The sequence below is a fragment of the Dama dama genome, chromosome 23 (genome assembly GCF_033118175.1).
Source record: "Dama dama isolate Ldn47 chromosome 23, ASM3311817v1, whole genome shotgun sequence".
Lineage (NCBI taxonomy): Eukaryota > Metazoa > Chordata > Mammalia > Artiodactyla > Cervidae > Dama > Dama dama.
Genome location: NC_083703.1, coordinates 73,847,095 through 73,863,168, shown reverse-complemented (window position 1 = coordinate 73,863,168; position 16,074 = coordinate 73,847,095). Strand labels below are relative to the sequence as shown.

General features: G+C 43.0%; 1 protein-coding gene across 1 annotated transcript in view; it reads right to left on the bottom strand.

Moving 5' to 3' along the window:
- LOC133044311 (trophoblast Kunitz domain protein 1-like) overlaps positions 1–13,313 on the bottom strand; it is a 32,657-nt gene extending 19,344 nt beyond the window's left edge. Inside the window, 5 exon segments of the mRNA XM_061125703.1 lie at positions 8,359–8,457; positions 9,647–9,718; positions 10,904–10,931; positions 10,933–10,990; positions 13,222–13,313. Coding sequence (XP_060981686.1) covers positions 8,359–8,457; positions 9,647–9,718; positions 10,904–10,931; positions 10,933–10,990; positions 13,222–13,313 — 349 coding nt within the window.
- Between the last annotated feature and the right edge of the window lie 2,761 nt (positions 13,314–16,074).

Here is a 16,074-nt window from a genome sequence, read left to right as displayed (position 1 = left end):
GCTGGGGAAGAGCAGCTCCATCTGGGGCACAGACCCTGATATTCTGGGTAGAAATAAAGTAAAGGGAGTGGGCAGAAGGGAAGTAGAGAAATAAACACATCTCCAGAGCATGACCTCACACTGCCCCTCACGAGCTACATGCCAGAGTGGACCTCAGGGACTAGAGTGGATCTCAGGGACTTTGCAAGATTACCTACCACCAATATACCCACTCCTCAACTCTGGACTCTCCTCTAGTGGTTTTTGAAACAGAGGAACTCAGTTTGAGTCTCAGTTCTGCCATTTCCTAACTATGTGATCTGGAGCTGGAAATTACACTCTTCTTCACTTGTAACATGATATCATGTTACTCATATCCTGGGGCTGCTCTGAATCATTAGAGGACACAGACATATATTCTTCTCCCTTCAAAGTCAAAATGCTTTGAAATAATTATGATAAGTAATTATGATAACTAACACTTCAATAAGTTATGGCTTTATGGTGGTCATAGCAAACACCTTCTTCCAATAACATGAGAGAAGACTACACATGGACATCACCAGATGGTCAATACTGAAATCAGATTGATTATATCATTTGCAGCCGAAGATTGATAAACTCTATCCAGTGAGCAAAAACAAGACTGGGAGCTGACTGTTACTCAGATCGTGGACTCCTTATCACCAAATTGAGACTTAAATTGAAGAAAGTAGGGAAAAGCACTAGACCATTCAGGTATGATCTAAATCAAAGTCCTTATGATTATACGGTGGAGGTGACAAATAGATTCAAGGGATTAGATCTGGTAGACAGAGTGCCTGAAGAACTATTGTACGGGAGGCAGTGATCCAGACCATCCCCAAGAAAAAAAAGTGCAAAACGGCAAAATGGTTGTCTGAGGAGGCTTTACAAATAGCTTAGAAAAGAAGAGAAGTGAGAGGCAAAGGAAAAAAGGAAGGATATACCCATTTCAATGCAAAGTTCCAAAGAATAACAAGGAGAGATAAGAAAGCCTTCCTCAGTGATCAGTGCAATTAAATAGAGGGAAATAATAGAATGTGAAAGACTAGAGATCTCTTCAAGAAAATTAGAGATACCAAGGGAAACTTTCATGCAAAGATGGGCACAGTAAAGGAAAGAAATGGTATGGACCTAACAGAAGAAGAAGATATTAAGAAAAGGTGTCAAGAATATACAGAAGAACTGTACAAAAAAGATCTTCGTGGCACAGATAACCACAATGCTGTGATCACTCACCTAGAGCAGACATCCTGGAATGCTAAGTCAAGTGGGCTTTAGGAAGCACCACTACAAACAAAGCTATTAGACAGGATGGAACTCCAGTTGAGCTATTTCATACCCTAAAAGATGATGCTGTGAAAGTGCTACACTCAATATACCAAAAATTTGGAAAACTCAGCAGTGGCCACAGGACTGGAAAAGGTCAATTTTCATTCCTAATCCCAAAGAAAGGCAATGCCAAAGAATGTTCAAACTACCACATAATTGCACTCATCTCACACACTAGCAAAGTAAGGCTCAAAATTCTGCAAGCCAGGCTTCAACAGTACATGAACCATTAACTTGCAGATGTTCAAGTTGGATTTAGAAAAAGCAGAGGAACCAGAGATCAAATGGCCAACATGCATTGGACTATGAAAAAAGCAAGAGAGTTCCAAAAAAGCATCTACTTCTTTATTGACTATGCCAAAGCCTTTGACTGTGTGATCACAACAAACTATGGAAAATTCTTCAAGCAATGGGAGTACCAGAACAATTTACTTGCCTCCTGAGAAATCTGTATGCAGGTCAAGAAGCAACAGTTAGAACTGGATGTGGAACAACAGACTGGTTCCAAATCAGGAAAGGAATACATAAGGCTGTATATTGTCACCCTGCTTATCTAACTTATATGCAAAATGCATCATGCAAAATGCCAGGCTCTATGAAACACAACCTGGAATCAAGATTGCTGGGAGAAATATCAATAACCTCAGATATGCAGATGACACCACACTTATGGCAGAAAGCGAAGAAGTCTAAAGGGTCTCTGGATGAAAGTGAAAGAGGAGAGTGAAAAAGTTGGCTTAAAACTCAACATTCAGCAAGCTAAGATCATGGCATCAGTCCCATCACTTCATGGAAAATAGATGTGGAAGTGGTGAGAGACTTTATTTGGGGGGGGGGGGGGGGGCTCCAAAATCACTGCAGATGGTGACTGCAATTGTGAACTTAAAAGGCACTTCCTCCTTGGAAGAAAAGCTATGACCAACCTAGATAGCATATTAAAAAGCACAGACATTGCTTTACCAACAAAGGTCTGTCTAGTGAAAGCTATGGTTTTTCCAGTAGTCATGTATGGATGTGAGAGTTGGGATGTAAAGTTGGGCACCAAATTTTGATGCTTTGAACTGTGGTGTTGTAGAAGAATCTTGAGAGTCCCTTGGGCTGCAAGGAGATCCAACCAGTCATCGTGAAGGGAATCAGTCCTGAATATTTATTGGAAGGACTGATGCTGAAGCTGAAACTCCAATACTTTGGACACCTGATGTGAAGAACTGATTCCTTAGATTAGACCCTGATGCTAGGAAAGATTGAAGGTGGAGGAGAATGGGTCAACAGAGGATGAGATGGTTGGATGGCATCACCGACTCAATGTACATGAGTTTGAATAAGCTCTGGGAGTTGGGATGGACAGGGAGGCCTGGTGTGCTGCAGTCCATGGGATCACAAAAAGTCAGAGATGACTGAGCAACTGAAGTGAACTGAACACTTAACTATGTTGTCGAGAGAGTCAGATAAACACAAGGAGGAGTAGGGAAATGGCCGGACCAAGGTGAGATCAATCACTGAAGCAAGAGGGCTTTTGGCTACCTCTGAGGAAGGAGACCTATTAGGAATTGGGACGGTGACTCCACTCTGGCACTGGGGCAGTTTCCCGAGGGTGAAACTCTAGAAGATGACACTAATAAAGTCACTGTTATTTCTTCCTTTCTTTACTCCAGTTGACAGCTCATTTAAGAGTAGTCAGGAACAGAGGAAAATAAAACTCTCTGCTTCTAGACAATTTGCCTTAGTCTGTGGTGTTCTAGACAATTCTAGACAATTGACTTAGTCTGTGGTGTTCAAAGCACTTTAGCATTAAAATCACCGTAGTTCTCAAAGTACCCAAATCTGGGCATTTCTTAATGTAGATATTACCTTCCTTTTCTTCCTAAAAAAGAAACTGTGTCTCAAGGAGATAAAATGACTTCCCCAAGGCCACAAAACACAGCGAGTCACTGAAGCCAAACTCTTTTTATTAATATCAAGTCATTTTCACTACACTGTTATCAACTAATGATGATTAAAAATATAATAACATATATTTATAGTATGACTCCTTTTCATAGATCACTGCCTTTTTGTGGCAATGGGGCTTGTGTAACTCAATGAATCTATGAGCCATGCCACGTAGGGCCACCCAAGATGGACAGGTCATAGTGGAGAGTTCTGACAAAATGTGATCCACTGGAGTAGGCAATGGCATACCACCCCAGTATATTTGCTATGAGGACCTCATGAACTGTATTAAAGGACAAAAAGATATGACCTTGAAAGATGAGTCCCCCAGGTCAGAAGCTGTCCAATATGCTACTAGGGAAGAGCAGAGGAGACTACTAATAGCCTCAGAAGAATGAAGAGGCTGGACCTAATCCAAAATGATGCTTAGTTGTGGATGTGTCTGAGCCTAAGAAGAATGAAGAGGCTGGACCTAATCCAAAATGATGCTTAGTTGTGGATGGGTCTGGTGATAAAAGTTAAATAAGATGTTGCAAAGAACAGTACTACATAGGAACCTAGAATGTTATGTCCATGATTTGAGGTAAATTGGACGTGGTCAAGCAGGATTGGTAACAATAGACATCAACATCTTAGGAATCAGTGAACTGAAATGGGCAGGAATGGTGAATTTAATTCAGATGACCATTTTATCTATTATGGTGGGTAAGGAACCTATAGAAAAAATGGAGTAACCCTCATAATCAACAAAACCATCTAAATTGCAGGACTTGGGTGCAACCTCAAAAATGACAGCATGTACTCAGCTCATCTCCAAGGCAAGCCAGTCAACATCACAGTAATTCAAGCTTATTTCCCTACTACTGATGCTGAAGAAGCTGGTGTTGATCATTTCTTTGAAAACCTAGAAAATAAAATAAATAAATAAATAAAAAGTCAGTATAGCAAAAAAAAAAAAAAAGAAGAAGAAGAAAAGAAAACCTAGAAGACCTCCTAAAACTAACACCAAAAAAAAAAAAAAAAAAAAAGTGTTCTATTCATCATTGAGGATTGGAATGCAAAAGTAAGAAATCAAGAGATACCTGGAGTAACAGGCAAGTTTGGCCTTGGAGAACAATACAAAGCAAGGCAAAGATTCTCTGAATTCTGCCAAGAATGCCCTGGTCATAGCAAATACCCTTTATCCACAATACAACTTCACACATGGACCTCACCAAATGGTCAATACCAAAATTATTTTGGTTGAATTCTTTGTAGCCAGAGATAGAGAAGCTGTGTACAGTCAGCAAAAACAATACCAGGAGCTACTCTGGCTCAGATCATCAGGTTCTCATAGCAAATATAAGGCTTAAACTAAAGAAAGCAGGGAAACTACTAGGCAAATGAGATATGACTTAAATCAAATGCACTATAAATATGCAATAGAGATAGCAAATAGATTTAAGGGATTAGGACTTGTAAACAGTGCGCCTGAAGACCTATGGACGGAGGCCAATAATATTGTACAGGGGGCAGCAAACAAAACCATTCCAAAGAAAAAGAAAAGCAAGGAGGCAAAGTGGAGTATTTAAGTGGGCTCTGGCTGGAAATGTTAACAATTACAAGCCTTGTCTTTATTTTATACTAAAGAAAGCAAAGCTCAGAGATGTTGAGAATTTGCCCAAGATTAGAAAGAAATGAAAAGCAGCACGAACACCCTGTCTGTTCTCATTTATTCAAGCACTATTACTTGTTGTGTTCTCCATGCCAAACTGTACTAATCTGTGGTTAAACAGATACTGTCCATTCCGAAAGTTTCCTCCATTCTAAATCTTCTCAGATGCATAGCAGGAAAGCATCATCAAAGTCCCTCTGCTTGGGAGAGTGAGGACCTGCCATGTTAGGCAATGAATAAAGCAACTAAGTGCCATCTCTATGATTCCAGTTCTTCCCCTGAATGATTCTTAGCATGATTAATAGAAACATGTAGGCAAAATGCTAACACAGAGACAGGGATACTAAATGGTAGCGGTACTTTTTTAACTGAAGTAAGAAGCTCCCTCCCTATATGTGACTTCAGGGAATCAGATTTCTGATAAAAGTAGACAATTGAGTCTCCTACCCATTCTCCTTCTGAGATTCAGGAGGCAACTGCCCCTGTGTTTAAATGAAATTAGAAGGAAGGAAGAAAAATTGTCGTCTTGACATGTGTACCTCCCAGGATTCTGTGTTATTTGTGTTGCTATTAAGAAGTCATTGATGATATAATGGGTTTGTTTCCTATGCCTAATAGGGCACAGTCTGTGGAAAGGGAAAGGAGAGGGACCCACTGTCTGAAGAACAGAGAAGGACCACCAATTCCATGGACTCTATTGGTTAAGGTTTGTCATTACAAACAACAGACTCCACTCCAGTCAGTTTAATTTTGAATATATATTTATTGAAATATAACCTATAGTGTTTGAAGCTACAGAAATAAATATTGCAACATCATTGCACAGTTAAGGAGCTTTCTTAAAACAAACTATTCTCCCATTACTGATGCTGAGAACTGGATGCTGGAAATTCCACCATGGGCACCCACAAGGAGAGCAGAGGTGTTGGGAAGGGTGATAAAGCTGAGGATGCTGTGAGGATGGGGGTAAAACAAAACCCCTATGTTAACACCACAACCTTGTAGTTAATCTAATCATGAGGAATGTGCTCCTACATTCCTTCCTTCCATCCTCAAATGATTATGAACTGTCTCGTTTTCAGGAGCTGTGTGAAGTGGTAGGGGTAAAGGGCAGACAAGCTCTCATGGTGCTGAGAGTCAACTAGATGAGACAGAATGAGACATGTTGACCAAAAGAGGAAAGGAAACAGGCAGGCTCTGCTGAGGATGGTAGCAGAGAGGACTTTGAGGAGACTGAAGAGGTTCAGATGCAGCCACAGTCCAGACCTGAAAGAGTCCTCCTCAGACTTCAGAGTTTCTGGAAACCACTCCTCGCATGTCCTCTGCAAAAAGAAAGGAACTTGTTGAGTGCCATCATTGCAGCCCCAGACCAGGACACCTGTCATCTTGACAGATCCTATGTTTTCAAAAAACTGTGAAACTGTTGTCCCTATGACTTGAACGGCCACAACAAGAAAGAAGTGAGTTTTCCAAGCCTGGATGTAGTTCTCAAGAGTCTTGCTGACCTACCCTGGAGGCTTCCCTAGTGGCTCAGAGGGTAAAGCGTCTGCCTGCAATGCAGGAGAACTGGGTTTGATCCCTGGGTCGGGAAGATCCCTGGAGAAGGAAAAGGCAATCCACTCCAGTGCTCTTGCCTGGAAAATCCCATGGACGGAGAAGCCTGGTAGGCTACAGTCCATAGGGTCGCAAAGAGTCGGACACGACTGAGAGACTTCACTTTCACTTTCACCCTGGAGGGTGGCTGATCAGTGTTCCATATGAGAAAGAAGAGCGTGTGATCAGGCTCAGATGATCACAAAGAGGCATTGGGGGTTGACCTTCTGCCATTCTCTCCCTGGAGACCTCGCTCAGTGTGGGTTTCACAGGATACTGCAGCCTCCCCTCCTGGCAGCAGCGAGGGGGAGGACATTGTGCAGGGTGAATGGTGTGTGGCCCCCTGAGCTCCGCCTCTTGCCCCAGCCCTTCCCCTCCTATGGTGCCCTGGTCCCTGTCTTACCATGGGGACCTTGCTTCTTGAGAGCAGGTCTTCATGCAGTCCTCTAACTTTTCAAAGTTGCTTTCATTACCTTTGCAGCCACCACACATAAACTGCTCACAGAGTCTGGTTGGGCATTGTAGACATACCTGGTCATCATGGCATTGCAGCCACCTGTTAATTTAGGCTCCAGGCAGAAGGTAGGCTTAGACGCTGATAGAAGGAGAGGGGCAATGCCTCAGTTATGAGGATGATCATCACAGCTCCGTACAAAGACAGCAACGAGAACCGCTAGTTTGCAATAGAGAATGTTAGGATTGTGGAGGATGGTCAAGTTGGAAAGACTATTTGAAAACCTCCTTTCTGGGACAGAATTATGGATGTTGCTAGGGTTGACATGATACAGTAATCATGTGCAAATGTATATTTCCTCATGAAGTTTTTTAAGAAAGATTGGTATAATGCCTTTGAATAGCCTTAAAACTTCTGTAAGACTTCTGAGGCTGTCCAGTGGTTAAAAATCACCTTCTGTTGAAGTATTCACAAGTTCAGTCCCTTGTCAGGGAGATGAACTCCCAAATGGTGTAGACACTAAGGCGGCAGGGCATAAATTCTTTATATTCATGACTGGTACTCTGTTCAAAGAATGCATGGAATATTTTTCCCCTCTTCAGGTGAGGAAACTGCAGATAACTTTCCCCAGGAAACAGAGCACATGGACAGAGCACAGAGAGTCAGGACAAGTTGCTGTGATGTCACAATGCATCTGATACAATACCTGATTCTACCAGGAATTCAGAAAATACAATTTACTTGCAAGTGTTTCTGGAGCCAGTGTCCTACTTTCATTACTACCTTGTACCCAAGGTAATCTAAGCCCCCAAATCACAGGACAGAGTGAGCCTGGGATTATCCTAACACAAATATGTGGTGTCTCTACCAACATCAATCAATTCCCCAGACATCCACTGGGCGTCCCCAGTCAATTGACGTCTGATATGAAATCCATGCATTTAGCACAGATCCCACAGGTTGAGCGCTCAAAACTCTCTTCACTTCAGTGCCAGCCACGTGGTTCTCACTTACTTTGGCTTGTGACCAAATGGCTAAAATGGGGAGGTCCGTGACTTCACCGCCATGTTCAATAACCGAAGGTTACTGATGACCAAACTGAGGAAAGCAACGTACTTACTGTTCTCATTTCCACTGATGAATATGCATAAAAAAATTGACAAACAGTGAAATGGAGGCGACGTGTAGGGCAAACGGGGAATGGACTGTGTGTGTGGAGCCTCCATTTCCTAGTAAGCACAATGACTCACCATCCAGAAAACTCTCTGAACCTAAATATTTCTGTACTGTTGAGGTTTCAAGAAATAGCCTTATTGATTGAATCATTGGTCCTTGGTGATTGATTTGGATCTCAGTGCCCTTCCCTCTTCCCTGAGGTGCAGCAACTATATACCTTTATTGTCCTCATTGAGTGTTGAGTATTGAGAAATGAGCATTGGGAATTCCTCTACTGTATGGTTATCGAGTTGTGCTCTGGAAATCACCACCTGACCTATGAAAGAGAGTAAACTTCAAGAGTTTCAGGAGGCCTGCTTCATGAAACAGGAAAAGGATCAAATATGAATAAGAAAATAGCAGTCAAAAGACAAGGGAAAGAGCCTGGAGATTTTGTAATACTGTATCAGCCTTGGTCTGACAGCCTACCATACAAAGGCTGTGTTTCTTGCTTTCCCTGTCATTGCCCTCCTCCATGGCTTGACATCTTTTCATTACTTTTAATAATACAGGAATAAATATTATTTGATAAGGAAATAGTTTTACTTGGCCACAGCAACTAGGTAGAGAATTTTTCTTCATATTAACACATTGTGGTGCAAAATGGACAAATCTGGTCGTGACATGTGAACAAACTCTTCCTAGTCATAACTCATCATCTATTTGAAGAACTCATGTAGCGTGTTTCCCCTGTTCAGATGAGGAAACATCAAATCACTTGCCCCAGGATACAAGCATGTGGGTGGCCTGGTCAGGACAAGATACTGTCATGTAACTCATTTGATACATTATAGATTCTGACAGGAATTCCAAAAAACAGATAACTGGTAAGACTTTCTGGGTACAGTGTTCTGCTTTTAATACTCACCTCTCCCCAACCCACACCTGAGCCCTCACATCAGAGGGTGAGTTGGATTTTTACCTGACCTCAAATACGTGTTTTCTCCACAACACCATCCAATCCCCAACACCCAACTGTCAATTGATTTCTGATATCATGTCTGTGGAGTTAGTGCCGAAACCACAGGTTGAGGTATCAAGACTGTCCTGACTTCAGATGTTAGCCATGTGGTATCCAGTTACCATGCTTCTGACCAAGTGACTGAAAGTCGAACTTCCCATGACCTCAACTCCACGCTCAAACTCAATTGAACCAGCAACCAAACTCAGGAAAACTCTTACTCACTTTCCTCACATTAATGTACAGGATAAAATGAGAAATTGCTAAATGAAGGAGACATTTAGGGCAAAGGGGGCATAGATGTGAGCAAAGCCTCCATACTCTGGTGAACCTACCACCCTCACCTCACCACCAGTTTTCCCACCTCAAAAGCTCTCTGAGCCAATATTTATGGATTTTTATTGAGGTTTCACTCAATAAACATATATATTGACTCATCAGCCAGTGGTGACTGATCTCAGTCTCAGTGGCCTCCTCTCTCCCCATAGGTACAGAATGTTCAAACCTTTCAGGTCTTTATGTATGGTTTCAGCCAATCCTTGTGTTATACTGGATTCCTTTCTGACAATCTTAGTAACTATAAAAGACAAAGATTTCAAAATTTTCAGGAATGTTGAACAACGTACCAGGACAAGTTTCAAATATGGATAATAAAACAATAGTCAAAAGTGGACAAAGGGAAAAGCCTGGAGAATTTGCTAATATTGTACCAGCCTTGGTCCCACAAGCCAACCACATAAGGACTGGGTTTCATGCTTTCCTGGCAATTCCACTTCTCAGTGGTCCAGGTCTGTGTGATTCATTTTTAAATAGAGGGATAATCATTATTTGACCAATAAATGTTCTTTCTGGCCCCAAGCAAATAGGTAGAGAAATCTTTCAAGAACATATCATGGTGGAAAATGATCATACTTGGCCATGAAATGTGAATAAGCTATTTATAATTTACTGATAGTATGTTCAAAGAACTCATGTACCACTTATCTGCTGTTCAGATGAGGACTACAGATGACTTGCCAGAGAACTAATGACATGAGGGTGACAGGGTCTGAATAAGATACTTCCTTGTCATAACTCACTTGACATACTATCCTATTCTGCCAGGAACTCTGAAAATACTGATAACTGGTAAGAGTTCCTGGGTGCAGAGTCCCACTTTCATTACTCCCCTGTCCTATAACTCATCTGAGCTCCCAAAGCACAGGGAGAATGAGTCAGGTTTTCCCGACACCAAATATGTGGTGTCTCTAGCAAAAATATCCAATTCCCCCAAACACCCAATGGGTGTCCAGCAGGGTGGTTTAATTCTGACAGGGGATCCAGGGAGTTAGTATAGATTGTGCAAGTGGGGGGTGCAGAATTGTCCTCAGCTCAGATGCCAGCCATGTTGGCCCCAGTCACTCCTGATCTGACAAAATATCTAAGACTGGTAAGTTCCATTACTCCATTCAATAAATCTGATGACCAAACTCAGGAAGACCACTCACAGAGGGATCTCACATTATTATAAAGGATAAATCTTGGCACAGAGAAGGGAGGGAGATGTGCAGGGGAAAGTGGAAATGGAGGTGTGGGGAGAACACAAGACCCTCACATCCCCACCCTCCCTGTTTTAACAGCCCAGAAGCTCTCTGAATGCCCACATTTGTGGATTCTTCTTGAGGTTTCACTAAACAGGCGTTTTGATGGAATCATTGGCCAGTGGTGCCTGTTCTCAATCTCAGTGCCCTCTCATCTCCCCACAGGTGCAGAAAATTCAAACCTGTAATAACACTGTCAATGATATTTTTTAACCACATCCATTACTGAACGCTTCTCAGGTCCCAGTTGATGGCTTGTCTCCACACCTATGAAAGAGAGTAAATTCCAACAGTTTCAAGAAGCCTGGGACACGAACCAAGCTAAGGATCAAATATGCAAATAAAATAGTAGTCAGCAGTGGACAAGGGAGGGTATAAATATGGACAATAAATAATTGTCAAAAGGGGACGTGGGAAAGGGCCTGGAGACTTTCCTAATATTGTCTCAACTTTGGTCCTAGGAGTCACCCTATACGGGACTGTGTTTTTTCCTTTCCCTGCAGCACATTCATCCCAGGTCTTTCTGATTATTTTTCATGATAGAGGAATGCTCATTATTTGACACATAAATATTCTTTCTTGCCCAAAGTAAGTAGTTAAAGAAATTTTTTAATTAACACATCTTGGTGGAAAATGTACAAAATTCAACTTGAAATGTGACTCACTTCCTTATACATATGACTGGCAATCTGTTCAAAAACCCATGTAACATGTATCCCCTGTTCTGACAAGAAAATTGCATGTGACTTGCCCCAGGACATGGCAGGTGGGTGGCAGGGTCAAGAGAAGATACTAGCATCATACAACCCATTTGATACACACCGCAATTCTACTAGGAACTCTAAAATACAGACAACTGAGAACAGTTTCTGGTTGCAATGTGTACTTTCATTATTCCCCCTTTTTGGAGCATCACCTGAGCCCCAAATCACAGGGGAGAGTGTTCTGGGTTTATCCCTCACACCAAATATGTGGTGTCTTGACCAAGAGAAACTGATTTCCCAAACACCCACTGGGTGTCCAACAAGTCCTTTTATTTCTGATGGGAATCGATGGAGCTACTGCAGATTCTGCAGGTTGAGGGCTCAAGACTGTCCTCAGTTCACATGCCAGCCATGAGGTCCTGAGTCAATCATGCTTGTGACCAAATAACTAAAATGGGGGACTTACCCTATTTTGGGGTCCATGACCCCATCTTCAAATTCAACAATTCACTAGAACCAGTGGCTGACCTTCAGAAAACCATTGCTTACTATTACCAGATTAATATGCAAAATATAACTTGAGGCAGAAAAATGGAAGAGTTGTGCAGAGCAAACGGGGAGAGAGGTGTGCCCAGCCTTTGTGCCATAGTGGGCCCAGCACCCTCACATCAGCTTCCTGTATTCACCAACCAACAAGCTCTCTGAGCCCAGTTTTTACGTCTTTCTTTCTAAGTTTCACTAAATAGGCATATTGGTTGGATTATCAGCCACTGGTGACTGATCTCACTCTCAGTTCCCTCCCTTCTCCTCAGAGGTGCTGGAATGACAGTTGTTGAAACCTGTAAACATTAAATGGGTGCTTGTGATTTCTGGGACTCCAACCACACCTTGAGGCTACCTTGAGTCACCTTTTGTGACTCATCTATTAACATCTAAAGGCAAGAAACTCCCAAGTGTTTTAAGAGACCTGGGCCATTAACTAAGAGACCTTTCAAATTTGAAGCTTTTTATTACTACACAGGGCTTTCCTGGTGGCTCAGCTGGTAAAGAATCCACCTATAATGTGGGAGACCTGGGTTCGATCCTTAGGTTGGGAAGATCCCCTGGAGAAGGGAAAGGCTACAACTCCAATATCCTTACCTGGAGAATTCCATGGACTATACAGTTCGTGGGGTTCCAAAGAGTTGGACAGGACTTAGAGACTTTCACTGTACTTACTTTTATTACTACACTACAGTGAGTTTCAGGGAAATGGGAGGGAACAGGAATAGAGAATCTCAGAAATGGAGTCCTGGATCAGGTACAGTTATGAGACATATATATATATATATTTAATTTTAATAAATATCCTCATGAGAGTCATGATGTCAGTGGAGTTAAATATTGCCACTTAAGACTTCCCTGGTAGTCCAGTAGAAAAGAATCCACAGCTAATGCAGGGGACATGGGTTCTCTCCCTGGTTGGGAAGATTCCACATGCCTTGCCGCAACTAAGAATGTGAACTGCAACCACAACCCAGATGCCTAGAGTTCCTGCTCTGCAGCAACAGAAGCCACCCCAAAAAGATTGCACACACTGCAACCAGAGAGAAGACCCCAGAACTAGAGAATACCCTTGCATAGGGAGGAAGCCCAATACTGCCAAAACCAAAGAAACAAACAAAAAACCTGTGCGGCGTGACAGGAGAAATCTAGAGAGAGTTGGCAACATCCACTTCACACCTGCAACTCTCCCTTCCTTGGACTTCTATCATTTTCCCAGAAGCTGTAGAGGAGAGATGAGGCTGGGCCTATCTTGATCCTGGGTATGGTGTGTATACACCAGGGTGCTGCCCACCAGGATAACCAGGAGGAAAAGAAAGGTTGCAGAGAGGCAGAGCCCGCTCATCTTCATGGCCTTGCAGGAGGGCTCCTGAGGATGCTGGGGATGGACTGAGCTTTAATATCCTGACTGCAGGGTGGGATCAGGTGATGAGGAGGGGAGTGGGCAAGGGGAGACGCTGGGTCAGTCCTGTTTACTGTGTAATCTCCCTTCCTAACCATGCCTCCTGCTTCTGTTTTCAGGGGTCAAATGTCCAGTAAGAGCACTTCTCAAACTTGATGATGCCTTTGGGTCTCATGTAAACACAGATTGTTTTCAGAGAGATGGAGTTTGTCCAATATTGACACTCAGGGAGCATCCCTGCACCTAGAGCAGTGCCTGGCACATGATGGATTATAGTAAGTGGATGTGAGTAGACCAGAGGACAGATAAGTATATAGCAGTGTGTTAGCAGCCAAGGTCCTCCATTTCAGCCTCCTGCAGATGACATCTCAGCTGGACCTCAATGTCCTGGCCCACATCACGTACCTCAGATGACACGTGTGACACAGGTCACCTTCCTGCAACCATTGCCACAGCTTCTCCCATGGATGGACACTTGCACTTTACCAGGCATTGGCCCAGGCAGGGACTTAGCTGGAGAAGGTGATGTCACCCTGGGCTCTAACCCTCTTTAGGCATCAAAAAGGGAGTAAGGGGAAGGGCCGAGGGGAAGCAGGGAGCTGAACCTGTAACCACAGCATGACCCACAGTCATCCCTCATCTGGTTTCAGTAACAGGAGAGCTTTCTCCATGAGTGGGCATCAGGGGACCTCGGAAGACCACCATAGCCACCCCCTTCTTCCTGCTCTCTCCCTCACTGGTGGTGGAGCATAGTTCCTTGGTTTGGGTACCAGCTGTGCATTTTCCTAACTGTGGGCCAGAGAATTTAAAACCCTCAAACCGCATGTCCTCAGGTGCCACGTGAGATCCGTGCTGCCCACATCATGTGGTTGCCACAGAAGCAATGGATACAACAGGCATATATTCCTTCTCCTTAGAAGTCAAATTCTTTGAAGTAGCATTAATAACAGTAATGAGTAATTACTCCAGGTAACGTTTAAATTCTTCATTGTCACAGGCATTATCCTGGACACATGAAACATATAATTCATCTAATTCTAAAAAAATCTTTAAAGAAAGGGGGAGAAACCGTTGATATATCCCCATGTAACACAAGAGGTCCCTGAAATAGTAAGAAATAAAGTAATTTGCTTAGGTCATAGATTGGAGGGAGAGGATTTGGACCCAGCAATCTGACTTAGTCTGTGCACATGCACCCTGTTGAATTGCAAGCTGGAAATTATAGTGCACACATGTCACACACACCACGCCTTCACTCACTCTAGTTTATTTACTTGTAGCTACAACCATACAGCACCATTGAACAGGGTTTGAGCTCACAGTACCAAGCTCTCTTAGGACAGAAGGGCATCGGGAGCGGGTGACTCACAAAAGAAGCCACTGTGAGTGGAGGGTCCCTCTCTCCTGAGACATTCCAAGTGCATGATTTCATTTAGCCTCATGTCGATCCTACAACATCCGGGATTCTCATACCACAGTGTCAAGCAGAAAGCAGAGTCTCAGAGAGATAATGCCACTTGCTCAGGACACACAACCTGCAGATGGTAAACAACAATTCACATTCAGGAGGCGCACTGTCCCTGCCCCTCTTCCTGCCTCAACCTCTGCATCTGATACCATGGAATAGCTGAGATTCTCCCTAACAGAAACTGCTCTTTTCTCCCCTCTCCTCACTCATCTTTCTCTCCCAATGTCCTCCTCTCCTGGTCCTCTTTACCCTGGTCCAAATTAGAGGCCCCTGGTTCTACAGCCTTCTGATGGGCCATTTCTCCCCACCAACTCCTCCCTCCCTGCTCATGGAAGTGCAGTCTCTAATTGGAAACCTCCCTGGCCCCTGCAGGCCTCTTTAAAGAAATTGCAGGACAGGAACAAACAGTCGTTGTATAGTAGATAAAGATAAGTGATGCCAACCCTCTGGGACTCCAGGTCATATCTCTGCTTCTGTTCCTCAGTATCTCCATCTGAATGATGAGAATCTTCGATTCCATGGTATCTAAGGCCGCATCTTCAAATGATGGAATGCACCCGGGGCAGACAGAAGTTTAGATATTTGAGATGCTGTGCCGTTGTAGAAGTATGTTCAAATCCGAGTAATGGGTAATTACTTTCTTACTACGTGATAAAAAAGCACCTGATTTTTTGAAACCTGTAGTATGTTTTTTCAGATTATTTTCAAGATTAAAAGGGAGCATTACCAGAGGTTGCACATATGGCCAGAATATCTGTATTGTTAGCTCACAGAGTTCATTTTACAATTTTAGGCATTGATAAGATTTCACAGTGGGAGATTTCATATTCAAAAATCAAGGCAGGACAAGCATACCAACTTGTTCTGCAATTACGGTCCTGCAATTTAACAAGAACCATGGATCTCAAATGTGATTGAGCATCAGAATCCCTTAGTCATTTGGCCAAACACAGATTTGAGATCTTCAGCCCCAGAGTTTTGGTTCAGTAGCACAGGGTGGGACCTGAGTAGTTGCATCAACAAGGTTCCCATGGCAATGAGGTTGCTGCTCAAGGGACCACACTTTGAAAACCATGAACCAAGCTAAGAAGAGTGGCTCTCTTCTCAGGAGGGGAGTATTCTCTCCAGTTTCAATCATCCCCACCATTTCTTATGGTCTGCTTGCCTCAACTCCAACTCCAAATACTTCAATTCACTTTACACACTTCTGGAGGGCATTTAAAATTGGGACCTGTG